The sequence below is a fragment of the Phycodurus eques genome, chromosome 7 (assembly GCF_024500275.1).
Source record: "Phycodurus eques isolate BA_2022a chromosome 7, UOR_Pequ_1.1, whole genome shotgun sequence".
Lineage (NCBI taxonomy): Eukaryota > Metazoa > Chordata > Actinopteri > Syngnathiformes > Syngnathidae > Phycodurus > Phycodurus eques.
In genome coordinates this window covers 26,317,525-26,334,666 of record NC_084531.1, presented here as the reverse complement: position 1 = coordinate 26,334,666, position 17,142 = coordinate 26,317,525, and the positions used below count along the sequence as shown (strand labels likewise).

The 17,142-nt window shown below is 41.4% G+C and overlaps 1 protein-coding gene across 6 annotated transcripts in view; it reads left to right on the top strand.

The window, feature by feature from the left end:
* The window catches only part of nectin1b (nectin cell adhesion molecule 1b), a 195,858-nt gene that overhangs the window by 3,946 nt on the left and 174,770 nt on the right, over window positions 1-17,142 (top strand). For 4 of the 6 annotated variants that reach the window (XM_061682731.1, XM_061682729.1, XM_061682732.1 and 1 more), the window contains exon 2: window positions 394-429. The exons of 1 other annotated variant lie outside the window; for it this stretch is intronic. In XM_061682731.1, coding sequence (XP_061538715.1) covers window positions 394-429 — 36 coding nt within the window. Of the gene's footprint in view, window positions 1-393; window positions 430-571; window positions 577-17,142 lie in introns of those variants that run through there. One more of the 6 variants, XM_061682733.1, reaches the window with a different exon arrangement.

Below are 17,142 nucleotides of genomic sequence, written 5' to 3'. Positions count from 1 at the left end.
TGAGATTTTGCTTCATTTTCCTTCATTTCTCAGGGAATAATACCTTTGGCTTGTTGGGCGTTGGCAGATGTATGCCCCTATTTGTTTGTTTGTTTCGTGATCAAAATGAGCAAAAAAAGCTGGTAACCTGTTCAGATTCCAGAATTTCAGCATTGTGGTGGGACTAGTTGAATTTGGTGGAATTTTGCAATGTTTTTCGTATTTTCACAGAGGGTAATTCATTAAGATTGTTGACACTTGGTGTGAGTATGCTCCCCCTTTTTGTTTGTCTACTGACCAGGATTCACCAACAAGTGCTTATCATAACCTGTACATATTCTGGAATTTAAGCCTTGCAATCAATGGATGAATGACAACTTGTGGGATTTTGCTAAATTGTTCTCAATTTCTCAGGGAATGATGCATCACAAAGCACGGGCCTTGGTGGAGGTAAGCTCGGTTTGTTTTGTTTTATGCTCGGAATTAACCAATAATAACAACCTTTCAGCATTGTTGTGATGGGACTCATTCAATTTGGTGGACTTTCACACCATTTCCTAGTGAATGATGCATGAGGATTGTTTGGCCTTGGTGGAGGTATGACTGCTTGTTAGGGCTAGGTGATTTTCGACCCCCCCCCCCACTTTAATTAACCTTTTTAAAAAAACAACTCTTTCTTTTCCTTTCTTTCTTTCTTGGAGGCATGTACCTGTTTGTTCTTTTGTTTAGTGGTCAGTGTGAACCAAGAACTGCTGAATTGATAACCCCAGAATTTTTTGTAGTTGTGTTGGGACACGGGATTATCTGTGTGATTCCAGGTAAATTTTGGAATCCTGGAAATGTCTTTAGTCACATGGGATTGGCTCCCTGTTCCTTGTTTGAAAATCAATGAATGGAAAATTGGGAGACGTTTGTCCCTTAATTTTTCAGTGACTAAAGCGTAACTCTGGGACCAAGAGCCAGGGATATGCATGTGTTTACGTGTCATTCCGATATCCTGAATTAGCGTGAATCTTTCCGGCACTTCTTTTTCGGTAGTTTTAAGAGCGACTTCCAACCGTTCTGACGCAGCACAGGTAACACTTAAACCGAACGTAGTGCAACGCTGCTCAATTAATGTGGTCCTCCTAATGTCGCTCTAGTTTCCCTTGTCGTTACAGTAGCTCGTTTGTGGCAATTTGTACCCCACGTCGACAAGGGCGTCGATCCAGGGACGAAGTCACACGGGGATTGTAAGGCTTGATGGCTTGAGCGTGAATGCTAATTGCTGTGTTTCCGGCCTCCTCTTGGGGGCATCTCCTCTCGTGATGGATGGGCAAGAGCGTTCCAGGGAGAGCTGCTTGAAGGCGAGCTGACAGGAGATTAAGCGTCGCTGCTCTCTTTCTCTCGCTGCCGCCGCTTGCGGGAACTAATGGAAGCGCTCGCTTACTCGGTTGCGCCGACTTTTCTTTGAGCGTTTCGGGCTCATTGCGGCGGCGGCGCTGTCAAAATCTCTCCCGGAACGCCGCGTGAAATGGAATGTTTTTATTCCGTTTTGTCTGTCACGAGTTGCCCCGCAGTAATTTCCAAGCTCTCAAAACCACTTTTTTTTTTTTTTCAGTAAAAATATTTGAATTGCTTTCTTTTGTGTTTCCATGCCGCAGTTCGAGGAACATATTAGGTAAGGGTGGCGTAGTTTAGCTGCCTCGCACTCAAAAGGCACACATCTACTCTAAGAAGAAACACGGCGCACCTCAGCCTTGCGGCAACATCGGACGTCACACCATTAGTGCTTTCATAGCATAATAAGAATACTAAACTGTCATTGTTGCACTAAAAAGAAAATCAACTATTGCCGTTGCAATATCCCAAAAGGTAGACAAGCTATTACTGTTGCAGTTTCCTAAAAAGAACACACAATGCTGCATTTTCCTGGAAAAGAAAGGACAATATTGCTGTTGCACTTTCCTTGAAAAGAAGGCAAACTAATGCTGTTGCACTTTCTGAAAAAGAAGACAAACTAATGTTGTTGTACTTTGCTAAAAAATATATTTAAGCTGCTCTGTTTTTACACGTCTTTTATTGTGGCCGTTATTTTGCCTTTTTGAGGTCTTTCTTTTATTCGAGAATTTACCGTTTGCAGTTTATTTTTTAACGTCCTTTTAAATCTGTTTTTGTTTACATAAGAGAAGCATTTTGTCCTCTTACTGTCCTGAATTCAAATCAGTATGAGGTTTTACGCTTTATTGCTGTTGCTTTTTCCGAAGAAGAAGACAAACTATTTGACTTCGACTTTCCTGAAGATAAAATATTTAAGTACCGGTAGTTTTTTTTTTTTTTTTTGCCTTCACATAGTGTGAAATCGAAAGTTCAAATTCAATTTTGTCTTACACCTCAAAAGTATTTTTTGTTCAGTAACAAATATTTGACTTGCTTTCTTTGCGTTTCCACGCTGGTGTTCGGAGTTTTGCAAGTAGTGTCGCACTTGGACGCGGCTGAATAAAACATGACGATAAAGTACTCAACCTGAATTGTGGTGAGAAAGTTAGCCCTCTGTGCGCAAATGGAATCAAGAGAAGAATGAATGATGAATGAAGTTCAAACCCCGGCCGAGGCCTGGAATCTGTTTCGGAATAAGAATGGAGTCATGATGAGGAATAAATGAATGGTTGAAATTCCCAGTTGAGCAGTTTAGCCATGAATTTCTTCTCTGTGTTCAAGTTATTCAGGTGACTCCGGGTTAATATCACCTGGAGTATTCGTCTATTTGTAGTCAAAACCCGAGTATAAACTTAATTAAGGCTATTTTACACGCAGCATTAAATACTCTCTCAGTAGTGCCTCTTAAAAAGTTAAGGGAAGAAAAAAAAAAGCCCTGACACTTGTTTAACTGGCTGACATATAACGCGACACACAAAAACGTCTAAAGGACCCACGAGAGAAATTAAAAAGGAAGGCCAGCATTTTGGTTTGAAGCAGCTATTTCAAATACTCACGCGAACTCCTGCTAGGGAATTGGCACACTTTGCTTCAATCTGAATCCAGACAAATGGGCGACGCTAAATCGCCCAGCTTTTTATTTTTATTTTTTTATTTTATTTTTTTTTTGCCCACGTCATCAAATGCAGAGCATGGTATCAAATTCGATTATCCTGAACACTCGCTCAATAGCAAACACCGATCAATATATGGACATTTGTGGCTATGTCTATCATAACAGGAAGCATGGAAAAAGTTCCAAGGCCCCATGCCTATTTTTTGAATTGAACAGGAAGTTGGCCATTTTGGTTTGAAGCAGCCCGAATGAGTGCCAAATCGAAGCAAGCATCATTTACAGATGAGTGATGCTAAATTGCTTATTACTTATTTTTGCCTATGCCATCTAAATTCGGTAGAACATCATGTCAAAGTTTGATGATCCTAAACACGACGCTCTGGGAGGTTAGGGGGGGGGGGGGGATGTCCTCGACACCAGCTTCACCAATCGTCATGAAATTGGAAAATGGACAAGTTTATCATAACAGAAGAACGAAAAAGTGTTAAGGACCCATGCCCGAAATTGAACAGGAAGGCGTCCATTTTGGTTTAAAGCGGCTTTTTTGGCCGGATTCCACGGATCGTACTTTGACGAATTAGTCCAACAGATTTCGATTAAATTCACCCCAAGCGGAAGTAGGTATCCAAGACATAAGCGCAACAATAAATGGCCGAGCTTTTTTTTTTTTTATGTCGGATCAGAGATGGGAAAAAAAAAAAAAACACGGCTATCTGCAATTTTCTGCTTTAAATCCTTGTCATTCCGCTCTGTTTCAACTGGAATCGCAGAATCAGCAAAGCGAGGCAAAAGAGGAAATCAATGAAGGGGATCAAATCTCACCCAGAGCTTTTCTGATTCGGCATTAATCTTTCTTCAACATTTCTCCTTCTATTAAGCAGACAGATTCTTGTTGAGGGATTAAATGGTTAAAATCCCGCTCGACTTGACTCCGTCCGTCCCGAGCGCTTTCTCTCCCCTGTTTTTCGGATTGGGCGTTCCGGCATTGCTTGATAGGCTCATAATGCCTCCTAAATTGATCTTAATCTTCTCTGAAGAAATGTTGGAGGAATTCTGACACCCTGCACTGTTTTTTTTATGACACTAATTGGCTTGCAAATAGCTTGTAGGATTGCGCTGAGCCTCTTCGACTGTTACCATAGTGACAACCTTTTTCGGGGTACAGTGCATCGACGAAAACGCAAATGCTATTTGTTTCTTTACATGATCTTTATTGATGGGCGAGGATGCCATAAGGCAACGCAGCCTTCGTTAGCAATGTTTTCATGCACTCATTTGGGGTAAAAAAATAAAATAAAATCCGAAAAGATGCGAGTGGGGCGTTAAGTCGCCGGCTCATCAGGGATTGAAAGCGGATAATTCCCAACTCTTCGAAGGCTGTATGCTTTTAAAATAAAGCAGATTTGATCGTTGTGCCCCCTGCCCACCACTCCAACAAGTCACAGCTGAGCTTCCATTCGGCCTTGTAACCAGCCCGCCAATGCGCTGCGCACTGCAGGGTTGTTGGCGAAACACATGCAAGCGCAGACGTGAAAACAAAATCGGCCGTTAGCCATTCGTTAAGCTGACGTAGAAGTCTACATCGTCACTCTGCGTTCCGTCTTGTCCAAAAAGTGCAATCTGTTGGCCTCTAATGTAGACACAAGAAGATGACCAAAACTTTAACAGTGAGCGCTATCGGGACATCGGGAATGGTGACAAAACAGGAAGTAGAAACCTAGCCAAATTAAAAAAAGAAACCGATGCCGCCTACAGTTTTGTTTCAACCAGTATTAACATGATCGATGTCACCAGGGATGAGAAGTAAACATTTAAAAAAATGTCTATCATAACTGAACGTCCATATCAACGAGGTCACTTTGCTCAATTTATTCAGGCCCGACGAGTTTGCTGTTTCAACGTGCTGCTGTAGGGATCCGAAGTAAACAGGATCTATTGCAATACACTAGTTAACAATATGTAGGATGTGGCTGTCTCAATAAAAAGCATATTTTGCCACATATTTCGAATTTAATCATTTTTATTCAGTCATTTTAGTGTATGTATCTGACATTTTATTATTTTTTTTAAAGGTATTTTTTTCCAGTTTTTTGGGTACAAATTTGCAAAATGTTTTGTCCCCAAAATCTTTCAGTTGAAAAATTAAGAAAAGTTATTTTTCTTTTTTTCCAAATTGTTTTTATCCAGACTGAACAAACGGAACAAAAATTACTTTAACCATTTTTTGTATAAAAAGTTATGAAACATTCTAAAAAGTTACCTTTGCATAGTTTGGGTTATAATAAACCACGTGTTATATCTTTTGCACAAGTTGTTTTGTTTGTCTATTCCAAAAAGCAAAAGATTGTGTTATGACTGTCTGATTTTAAAAAAAAAATAAATAAATAAAATGCTGCTTTTTTATGTAATGATTTTCAAAAAAATTTCAAAATTTATGATGTATGCCAATCCCAAAAATTATGAAAGTTGATTTTGCTTATTTCAGATTTTTTTTAAAAGCAATTAGTATCTTGATCCGGAAAGTGAAGAAAAGTCATTTAGCTATTTCTTTTGGATAAAAATTAAAACCAGTTATGTCTATTTATTAAAAAAAAAAAAAAAAGAGGAAATGTTTCTGTTTTTCGGGATTCAAACATCAAATTGGGAGATGCATGTTTTTTATTGGATAGCAATGGTATACTATACATACAACACAGCTAAAATGTGACTGAAATGTAGTCTCCCATTACTGCCAATTGAACACATCAATCCCAATTTCAAATTGGGTGCCTGATTATAAAAATGGGGTAAATTTATTTTCTTGCCCCTGAAACCCCAACTGAAACAATTAATTACCATGTCTTTTATCTGTGCTCGAATGGCGACGCTATTGCGTCAACATCAGCTTATTTTTTCCAGCGTGCTGTGAGATCCATTTCAGATTTCAGGAATAGTCGTGGCGTCCAACGCGTGACTCAAACCATGCGCTGCCGCCTTCCTTCAGAGACTAAATCTGTCAGTGCTGCACCCTTTGATGAAAGTCTTTAACTCTTAAACCGTAGCGCTATAACCTCACGTTCCAGAAAAGTAAGCTGCGATGAAATTTCCATCCTTTCCACGTGTGCGTGTGTGGCTCGTTCGTCAGGTTCCGCTGCCAGAGTTTTACATCTTTCAAGCGCTTTTTCCAAGCCCCCCCCCCCACGAAAACATCTCCTATCCCCGCTCTTCCTGCTCGGCTCGACTTGGTGACACAAAGAGGAGCATTGTTGCATGAAATGTTTCCTTTTTTAATGAGTGATGCCGCCGGCTCATTTAATATGCCGCGATGATATCTCTCCGGGAGATCACTACGCTTCAAACTAACAGCGTGCTCGTAAACGGTTGAGGTTTTGGCGGCGGCGGTGAAGGTTTTTGCATTGAAAACACTGGTTTGTTGTTTCCCACTGGGGGATAGTATGGATTCGTAGCACAGGTGGGTGGCTCGAGTGTCGACTCAAATCGACGATTTTAGGACTTGGGACTTGTGCGGCTAAAACTTATATAAATAAATGCATGACTCGACAAGTCTTTCCTGTTTACTTTTGAAAATCTGCATTTTGCATTTTTGTTTACTTGTTTTGTGTCGTACGCGCAACCCTGGCAACCCACCAGTAGGCTATAACGTGGACATTCATAAAGCACGTATAAGGGAGCTCCGAAGATGATTAATTTTGATTTCAAACATTACAGTATGTATTTGATCGAAATTGGGAAAAAGGTGAACAGCAACAAGCAGGGTTTGAAACTCTGAGGTAAGAGACAACTCACCTCTAACTTCATACATCACTATAAAACAAAGAAAGACAACAAATATTATCCATAGTCTCATAGTCCGCCGTTGCATAGTCCACCACATCGTCTGCCATCGCGGCATAGTCCACCACCGCATTGTCCGTCGTTGGACTTTGCACTCTCCGCCATCTCGTCACTAAAGCATCGTTTTCACACCTTTTCACATACGCCGCCACCTGTTAGCCACATTTACACCTCGCTCCCAGAAACGGCGCTGCGCTTCCCTTATGCCGTTAAGCTCCTTAGCGGCCTCATCCCGCGCAGACAGACAAGCGGGAATATGACAGATAGCGGGTCAGCGCCGCCCTGCGCTGCATCTCCTTGGAAAATAATTGCGCTCTTCAAATTCAGTTGCGTCCGTGTGAAACGACACCATTATTTCTGGTGTCTCCGCGGCATACCTGAGGATTTCCCGCTGCTTATCATAGCCGACGGGATTTAGGTATACATTTCGACACTTTCGAGCAGCGATGGGCCGGTTTACTTGGGCTACTTACCTCTGTAACAGTGACGGGGGATTGGGACGCACCCACACTGGGCGTCGAAGGGGGCAAGTTAAGAGTTGAAGTGCCATGTTGTGCCGCGACATGCCGGGCAGCACTGCGCTCTACTTTAAGGGATGCAGCGTATGTAAGAGCACAAACAATCGGCAGAGAAGGTTCTCAACTAATTTCGAGCAATAGTCTTCATTCCCGCAGAGCAGTGAGAATATATGCCTGTGAGGATTGTTATATGCTCTGTTTTTATATGTTGTTCCTCTATTCGTGTTGAAGTATCAGTTGTGTGAAGGTTTATAAGTAACAAATAATTTGTGTTAATTTACATTAGCCCGTCTATTGTGGTTCACATTATATGTTCGCCTTGCGCTAGCTACCTTTTGTTAGACAAAATCGTGTGGTTTGGTTGAACGTTTTGGTGTTCGAATATACGTTTAATTTATTTTTAGTTTTGTGCTATTTCAACTGGGAGTGACAAATGAACAGTTTAAAGCAAGCACGCTTCTTCACTTATTTGGAGAACTGTGCTAACCAGAGTGAGAACACACGCTAAGGAATACTTACGTGTGGTTAAATTTATTTTTGTAAAAATTTAAAAAATGATGAAAAAAAAACAAAAGTGAAGTGTGATCTTTCTGTATCGCAGATTGTCACCTTTTGCTTGTGGGACTGGAGCGTATCCCCGCTTTAAACGGGGGTTTGCCGTACCACCAACGTTTGTGCACTAAAGACAAACAAAGCGTTGCCCTACAATTTGGCGTTGATCCTTCCGTGTTGCCGTCCATGACGGAGCCAAACGGGACTAACGCAGTCTGCGATCGATTGCCCAGTTTCAAGTCAGCGCAATGTTTGCATAAAGTCAGGTGTCAAACAGCCTTCACCCACTTGCCTTTATTCCCTGCCACCGCGGCCTGTAATGCCTCTTGGAGGATGTTTGTGTTTGAAAATGTGTAACACAAACGGCTGGCTGGCTTTTTAAACAACTGACTGGGGGTAATGCTACCACCGGGCTCCCTCGATGCAATGAAATGTGTGAAATAAACACACAGGAACACAAAAACACAGAAGCGCGTGTACTTTTTCCCAGAGCTAACTTGAAAAGGACGAGCCGAGTGCACCTCTGGCATGAATGTTTTTCACCAGGCCACTGCAGCATCCCAAATGTATTATTGATGTGACAGGCTGGGGTGGACTCTGCTTCGCCTTATGTACTTTTTGCTGTATTACTGACACAAGGATGAATTAATCCAGCATTATTTTGAAGAATTTAGTGCAAGAAAACGTGTAGAGTCATAAGAAGGAGATCACCTCCTGCGGTATCCACAACAGGTAAAGCCGCAGGTTGACTTTCTTCATGGGGTTAAGCTCATTAAAACGTCTCAACGTATTATGTTTGTTTGTGTCTTTCTAAGTCTCTAGGCTCAGGTTTACCTTAACTGCTTGTGTAGTGAAAGAACCTTTTATAAAAACCACGACAGATGTACCGCAACACCTTTTATACCACCAATTTTGTGAAAAAGCTACATTGGTTTTACACTGGAAAACACTGGCCTAAATAATAATTACGGAAGCAAAACTAAAAAGAAGGTCTAAGAAAGATGAATTCTCCATGAAAATATTGTCCTTTTAGCACCTTTAGTCATGTTTCTAAATAAATGCCTGCTGTACTTGCCGCCCACCTCTGCTTCCCCCCCTTCCAGCTGAATAACTTTGCCAGGGTTTTTTCACATGGGAGCGCGCGCGCACACACATCTTGCCTCAGCGAGCAGAATCTTTGAAAAACCCGCTTGCCCGGATCACGCGGGGGAGCCATTTTGTATTCCGCCGCGATCGTCAGCCGAGCGGAGAAGATGCCAAATGTCACGTCGAGGGCGGCGACCCCTGCAGGTCAAACGTGTGTTACGCCGTTTACATGACGGTAAATTATGAAGCTACAAGTGGTCGGGAAGAACGGCCACTCTGGGAATAGAGACATCATCATACTTAACTCGTTCACTTCCAGTCATTTTCAACACAGGGTTCTCCATAATATCATATATGTAACATATTAATAAATAATACAGGACTGTCAAACAAATATTTGTTGTGAGCCACATTGTTGGTTCAGTTTCCCTCAGAGGGCCTGTATGATTATGAAACTATACAAATATTGAATCACCTCATCATATTATTACAAAAAGACAACAAATTGATGGATAACTAGTTTTGAAAAACAACAGTTTGATCGACTGTTGTTGAAGTTACTGTAAAAAGGGGTTTGGTAACCAAAAAATGCTTGCAATATCTCAGCTTTATTATTTATTAAATATGACTATTCAAAATGTTGGTAAAGATTTTAGCATGAATCATAGAATTTGACGCACATAATTTGCTTTCGCGGGCCACGTGAAATGATGTGGTGGGCCAGATCTGGCCCCCGGGCCTCGAGTTTGACACCTGTGGCATATTTATATTATATATTATATTGTTCCATTAATAACAGAGCGCTGTCCAGGTCCTGAAGAAGCGAGCCAGCCCCAGGATTTCTGGATATTGTCTTCCGGCCAGCATTTGGCTGTCTCTTCTTGTGCGTGCTGGCTCTTGTCATCTCACCGGGAAGTGTATACGTAACAGTATGCTGGATCTCGCCGGTTGGTGTATGCGTAACAGTGGGCTAGATCTTACGGGCGACTGGCGTCTGGCCATCTTCTCTTCCGCATAGCTCGGCGTGCCGTCTTTCATTATCTTGCTAGTGAGTGTGTGCATAATGGGGTGCTGGATCTGGCCAGTGAGTGTGTGTTTAACAACTGAACCATCACTTTACACAAGTAACTATTTGTCTACCCATCAATTTTTCTCTACGATACCCGGAACCTGTTGACTGTGAGGCAAATGTGCAAACCACAACTCCTTTGTATACAAGCAATTCAAAAGTCAGTTTTCCGTGAGGTCTTTAGCGTCCTTCCCGAAACGTGCAAATAAATAAATAAATAAAAAAGGAAAATACTTGCATGTGAAAAGGAAAAGCAAGAAATGAAGATCCTCATGTAGGTCCTGCGGGGGATTGGACCTGCTGTTCCCGAGCATGGCCGACATCCAACCATGATTCCAGTTCGGCTCGCTCTTGCGTCCTTGGCGGCGTCTCCACTTGGACATGTCGGGGGCCGCTTGTACGAATAAGAGCTCATTAATTTTCTCCAGCTGTATTTTTTTTTTTCCTTGTCACTATCTTTGCGGATTATCTTTATCATTATTATTTTTTTTGCATGGTTTTAAATTAATCACACTGAAAAGTGAGAATGAATTTAATTAACAATGCTGCCGTTTGCTGGATATTTTTTTTTTTTTAATGAGTGATTCAAAGGCACAGTGAGATGTTTTATATAAAGGTTCCAAAGTGGAGCTAATGGGAATGACTACCCTACTCGTAACAATGGCAAGAGTCCTTTTGCGCATCCATCCATCCATCCTGCATTGATTGGTTGCCAAGCAGTTGACACATGGAGACTGCTGACGATTCACATACCGACGGTCAATGGGCGGGAATCGACCGGAAGTCGGCTCTGTGCACCGCAACTTTACTTATGGTGATGACAAAAGAGTTCCTCCCTACAACCGGAAATGGTCGCCAGTCAATCGCAGGGCACATAGAGACAGCCACATTCCCGCCCACTGAATGAAAATCACCCGTGCGAACCGCTACACCGGCAGTGACCCACATTTTTGCTATAGACGAGTAAAAAAAAAAATCCAGTTGTGTTCTGTTCAGTCTATTTATCCCGATGCGGGATTTGAAGGGTTCGTTCTATCGATTGGATGGTGGGATTTACCACTATAATCCCACCTGAACTTCCTCCGTCCTCTCGCTCTCGGATGTGCTGTTGGGGGGTGGGGATTTAGTTTCCATAACCCCATTGTCACACCGCAAAAGCTAAAATCGAACCAAGATCAAATATCTCAAATCACGACATGATATGCTTTCTTTTGTTTTTTTTCTGAAATATTTATTCTTACCAAGCAATTTATTTGTGGAAAAGATTTTTTTTTTTTCTCACATTAAAAAATCAAATCAAAGTATTATTGAGATAGTATTACTGGTTATGGGCAAGTTTAGTTAAACATAAGAAATAACGCTGATTCTATAGGTGTAGGTAATATAGATACACTGCCTGAAATTTTAAGGGGTTTTGAGGCTGCCTTTGTTTACTTGTTTATACAAATCTTGACAAGTCAAACTTGCCTGTTCATTTGATTTTTTATTACTTTTTGCCTTGCTTTTTTTTAATCCAGTTTTTTTTTGTGCACTGTTGGGGTGCGTGCTTCGTTTAGAAATGGGGGTTGGGGGTGTAGGCCTCCCGGGGCCAGCGCTGAGCCAACTGAGTCAAGACCGTGCAGCACGTCCCGGGCGCGAGCCGCTCCGGCCCCTCCTCCCGATCCTGACCCACTTCTTCTCTCGCCGCTCATCGCTAGCTGTTTAATTGCCGCGCGGCACAGTGAGGCCATCTGCTCCGACTGAGGCCCGGTCGCCATGGAGATGCCGGGAGGCTTTTCGGATTTGCCGCAGAGTGACCGGCAGGGAAATGGAGGTCATGGGACGGGGGATGGGGGTGTGGTGGCGGGGGGGAACAGTGCAGGTATGCACTTGGATCGTGAATTTGCGCGCAAGTGTGTGGCTACCAGTGGCTAGCAGGTGAAGCTAACGTAGCAGTCTACATCTTCATCCAGGTGGCGAAAACTGATGGACTTGAATTCACCGCCGTGAAATTAATCCTATTCCTTCCCAAACCTGAACCAAATTTTTACAGAATCCCAGGAAAAACCATGGTTTCTACTGCCGTCATTGTTTCTACTCCCGGTGACTTTGTTGTCATACAACCCAAATTCCAATGAAGTTGGGATGTTGCGTTAAATACAATGATTTGCAAATCATGTTGAACCTATATTTAATTGAATACACTACAAAGACAAGATATTTAATGTTCAAAGTGACAAGCGTTATTGTTTTTAGCAAATAATCATGAACTTATAATTTTATGGCCTTGCCGCTTACATGCAGTGATTTCTCCAGATTCTCTGAACCTTTTGATGATATTATGGACCGTAGATGAGGAAATCCCGAAATTCCTTTGCAATCGTACATTGAGGAACATTGTCCTTAAACTGTTCGACTATTTTGTCACACACTTGTTCACGAAGAGGTGAACCTCGCCCAATCTTGGCTTGTGAATGACTGAGCAATTCAGGGAAGCTCCTTTTATACCCAATCATGGCATCCACGTGTTCCCAATTAGCCTGTTCACCTGTGGGATGTTTCGAACAGGTGTTTGATGAGTATTCCTCCACTTTCTCAGTCTGTCCCTGTCCCAGCTTTTTTGGAACGTGTTGCAACCATAAAATTCTAAGTTCATGATTATTTGCTAATAACAATAAAGTTGATCAGGTTGAACATTAAATGTCTTGTCTTTCCAAATATAGGTTGAACATGATTTGAAAATCATTGTATTCTGCTTTTATTTATGATTAACACAACGTCCCAACTTCATTGGAATTGTCGACTCTTTGTTCAACCCCTACTCAGCAGTCGCCTGTTAAAATTTTAAAATCTAAATCAAGGCAGAATATCCAGAAAAAAAAACAAAAAACTGAATATCTTGCTTCCATTTCCTTTCCTTGTGAAGCGAAACAAAGTTCTGGACTAGACTGGGCGTAAGTACTACACTTTTGTTCCTAGGCCGGTCCATGATAATATAACTTCACGTAAAATCGGATTGCGGCGCGCAAGAAGAGGTTGTTGACCGCTGGACCGTGCAGAAAAATATCAGTGACGTTATCAATTAACAGACTTCAACTTGACTTTCATCACATACTGTATATGATCGCTCTTCAGTCACTCAATCCCTAATTTGAACTCCCCTCCATTTTGAAGCTGCTCCAATCATCCAATCATGTTTTCTCGCTCCCGTTTGTTTCCGATGACTGGCGCTTACGCCGTGTTTCCAACCAGTTGTCACATCTCCCCTTCGTGCCATTGAGACACTCCTGCTCCTACTGCCGTAATTTCCTCAAACAAGCAAAGCATGTCCTTTTTATTCCATCGTGGACTTTTCATTTTTTGTTCGTTCAAGTTAATGACTCTAACAGAGACTTTGGCATTGACCCGAACCGCGTGCTGAGGCCGATGTTTTGCAGGAAACTCTTTATGTTTACGTGTCTCTTTAAAGGTCAGTATTGGGAGCTGTCATTTTCTGAGGCGCCATTCATAGGTCAATAGCTCATTAGCAATCTGCCGGCGTTTTGTCTCGTCTGTGTCACAACGGTGCCACTCTACACCGTGCAGCTCGGGATAGCCTAGTGATGTCGTCGCACCACCTCGGTTGTATTAAAAGAAGTTCATTTCATTTACTTTTCGGATCAATCCATCCATCCATCCATTTTCTGAGCCGCTTCTCCTCACTAGGGTCGCGGGCGTGCTGGAGCCTATCCCAGCTGTCATCGGGCAGGAGGCGGGGTACACCCTGAACTGGTTGCCAGCCAATCGCAGGGCACATACAAACAGACAACCATTCGCACTCACATGCACACCTACGGGCAATTTAGAGTCTCCAATTAATGCATGTTTTTGGGATGTGGGAGGAAACCGAAGTGCCCGGAGAAAACCCACGCAGGCACGGGGAGAACATGCAAACTCCACACAGGCGGGGACAGGGATTGAACCCCGCACCTCAGAACTGTAAGGCTGACACTCTCGTCCACCGTGCCGCTCTTTTCGCATCAATAATGAAAAAAAAAACTTGAGAAACCACTGACAAGATACCAATATTTTGTGTACCCCGTTCGGACCTGAAATAATTGCATCATAATCATCAATTATTTCCAAGCGGTGAAAATTCTCTTCCGACATTAAAAATGTGATTTACAGGATTCAGATATCCTGTGATGATGAGAGCATGAGGGAAAAATAAAAATAAATAAAATATTCTCAAATAAATAAAATAAATATTACAAATATTACCCAAAAATTACAATTTAGGAAGATATTTGAAAAAATAGAAAGATGCTGGAAAGAAACAAAAACACAAAAAAATTAAAAAAAAATCGATTTTTACTAAAATTTTCTTTTCTATCTATCTATCTATCTATCTATCTATCTATCTATCTATCTATCTATCTATCTATCTATCTATCTATCTATCTATCTACACATACTGTATTAGAATAAAACCTTACGCTCTGCATCAATTCATCTCTATTCATCCACTGAATCAGAATCATCTTTATTTGCCAAGTATGTCCAAAACACACAAGGAATTTGTCTCCGGTAGTTGGAGCCGCTCTAGTACAAAAGACCTCTTCACAGAAACTGATATAGGATGTGACAGTGTCCGTATATTCATCCAGCCTGCCAGCTGAATTTTCAAAGACACTCCAGTCTGTGCAGTCGAAACAGCTTTGAAGTTCCATCTTGGCTTCATTGGTCCACTTTTTGACTGTTTTCACTGCAGGCTTCACACATTTAAGTTCTTGCCTGTACGTCGGTATTAAGTGAATTAAGCAGTGATCAGACGAGCCCAGGGCTGCACGAGGTATAGCACGGTATGCGCTTTTTACCGTAGTGTAGCAGTGGTCTAAAGTATCATTTTCCCTGGTAGGACAGTCGATGTGCTGCTTGTATTCAGGGAGTTCATGGTTGAGTTTAGCTTTGTTAAAGTCCCCGAGAATAATGAGGGGTGAGTCCGGGTGTTTTTTTTCCAATTTCGTTGACTTGTTCGGCGAGCGTTAGCAATGCGGCGTTCGTGTTAGCTTGAGGCGGGATGTAGGCTGCAGCCAGGATGAATGATGCAAACTCACGTGGCGAGTAGAATGGTTTACAGTTTAAGAATAGCGACTCCAAATGCGGGAGCAGCGTCGCAAAGCCAGGTCTCCGTGAAGCACATGGCCGCGGAATGTCCGAAGTCTTTACTGGTCTTTAACAGAAGATGAAGGTCTTAAAACATCTATGCCGTCCTCCTGTCGCAGCTTACCCCACACGCTAGAGTATGCACGTTATAGAGTAATGAAATTGTATGATATTATAAAAGTTTCAGACTGCCACTCTAAGCCCCTTAAGCTGGCCTTCATCTGTTTTTTTTGTTTCGCTTTTTTGTTTCTCCTTCCTCGTCGTCACAGCTACACGTGAATGGACCACAGACCATAAAAAGATGTGACATGAAAAAGCAGGAAAGGATTTGGACCATCACGGCAGACGGTTGGTCCTTGCGATGCCAAAGTGTTGATTGCGGTTTGAACAGCGGCCACATTAATTAGCGTTCCTTATGCTTTTGATATGTTTAGACAAAGGACGCCCGCCTCATCTCTCCTTTACCGGACGGCTGCTTTTATTGGCGTCCATTTCACAAACGGGACCCCTCAGATCAGGTTGGGGCCTTGGTTCTGTTTTGCATCATTGGATTTTTGGCCTGTCTCTTTTACAGCATTCAATCCTCTCGTCATGCTTAGATTGTAGCCTCACTGGCAAAGCTCAGTTCACCTTGATTGAAATAATAGAACAATATTACCCGTACAATGTTCCATTATTTCGCTCAAGTTGTACTGAGGTTTGCCTGTGAGGGAAAACGTTAGAAAAAAAAAAAGGGGGGGGGATATTACAAAAATAAGGGTGAGGGGGTATTACAAAAATAAATACGAGAAAGAAAATGTGCATGACTGTACAGTTAAAAATTACAAAAAATCTAAGACTTTTATGTGAGAAAATAATACAAAGTCTTAGACAAAAACATGAAAAATATTAGGCCACAAAATGATAGCAAATATCCACTTTGTCACTGCGCTGACTATATATTCTTCTTCTCCGCCCACACCCAAGCAGAAAGGGATTAAGCCACTCACTGTATTTACTGGTGTGGGATTGACACTGTTGTGCGCGTGCAGGTCAGACGGCGGGCCGACGGGAAATTGATCATCAGCCAACGAGCGCCGAGGGACTCTTGACCGACATCCAGCGCTGTTTTGTTTTTTTACGCTCCTCAAGGAGAAACGCCAATCGGACGATGCGAGCACTTACCACCCTAGATACATTGAGACATTCGCAAGAGGATAATTGCGTCGTTCTGCTTTGATTATTAGCGTTAACGTAAGGGTGTTGAACCTCAGTGCCTTTGTTGATGCGTTTCAAATTTCATATCACCTTTATGGACGGCAAATTATTTATCAGTAATAGCACGGTGTCGCTCAAAGAAACATTTGCTAAAGGGAGTGCCAATAGAATATTAGAAAGAAAAATGGGAACAAACGTTGGATGGAAAATTCTAATAATAATATTAGGAAACAACTATTGAAAAAAAATACATAAATATTATATGGAATAAAAAAAAAAAGGGAAATATTTTAGGAAAGTAAAAACACCTGCAAAAATATAGAATTAGAAAAAGATTTTAAAAACTTTACAAAAACAGAATCTAACAGCACAAAACATACTAAGACTAAAATACCAAAAGATTGGAAAATAATACAAGACATTGGACTAAAAAATATATACGAGGTGAAAATACACAAATATTATATAAATGAGACAATAAAAGGAAAACAATTAAATATTTCTATTATTACAAATATTACAGAAATTAATCAAAAGAGATCAACCTGTAAATTATTAAAATATTCAACAGAAAATGCAGACATTACTAAAAATGCAAACATATAAAAAACAAATGACACTATTAGACACTAAATAAAACAATATGAGAACAATTAAAAACTTTTAGCTGCGAAAAATGAAATATACACAAATGTTAGAAACAAAATTTAAAATAATACAAAGGTATTGTGAAATATTAGACCATAAAT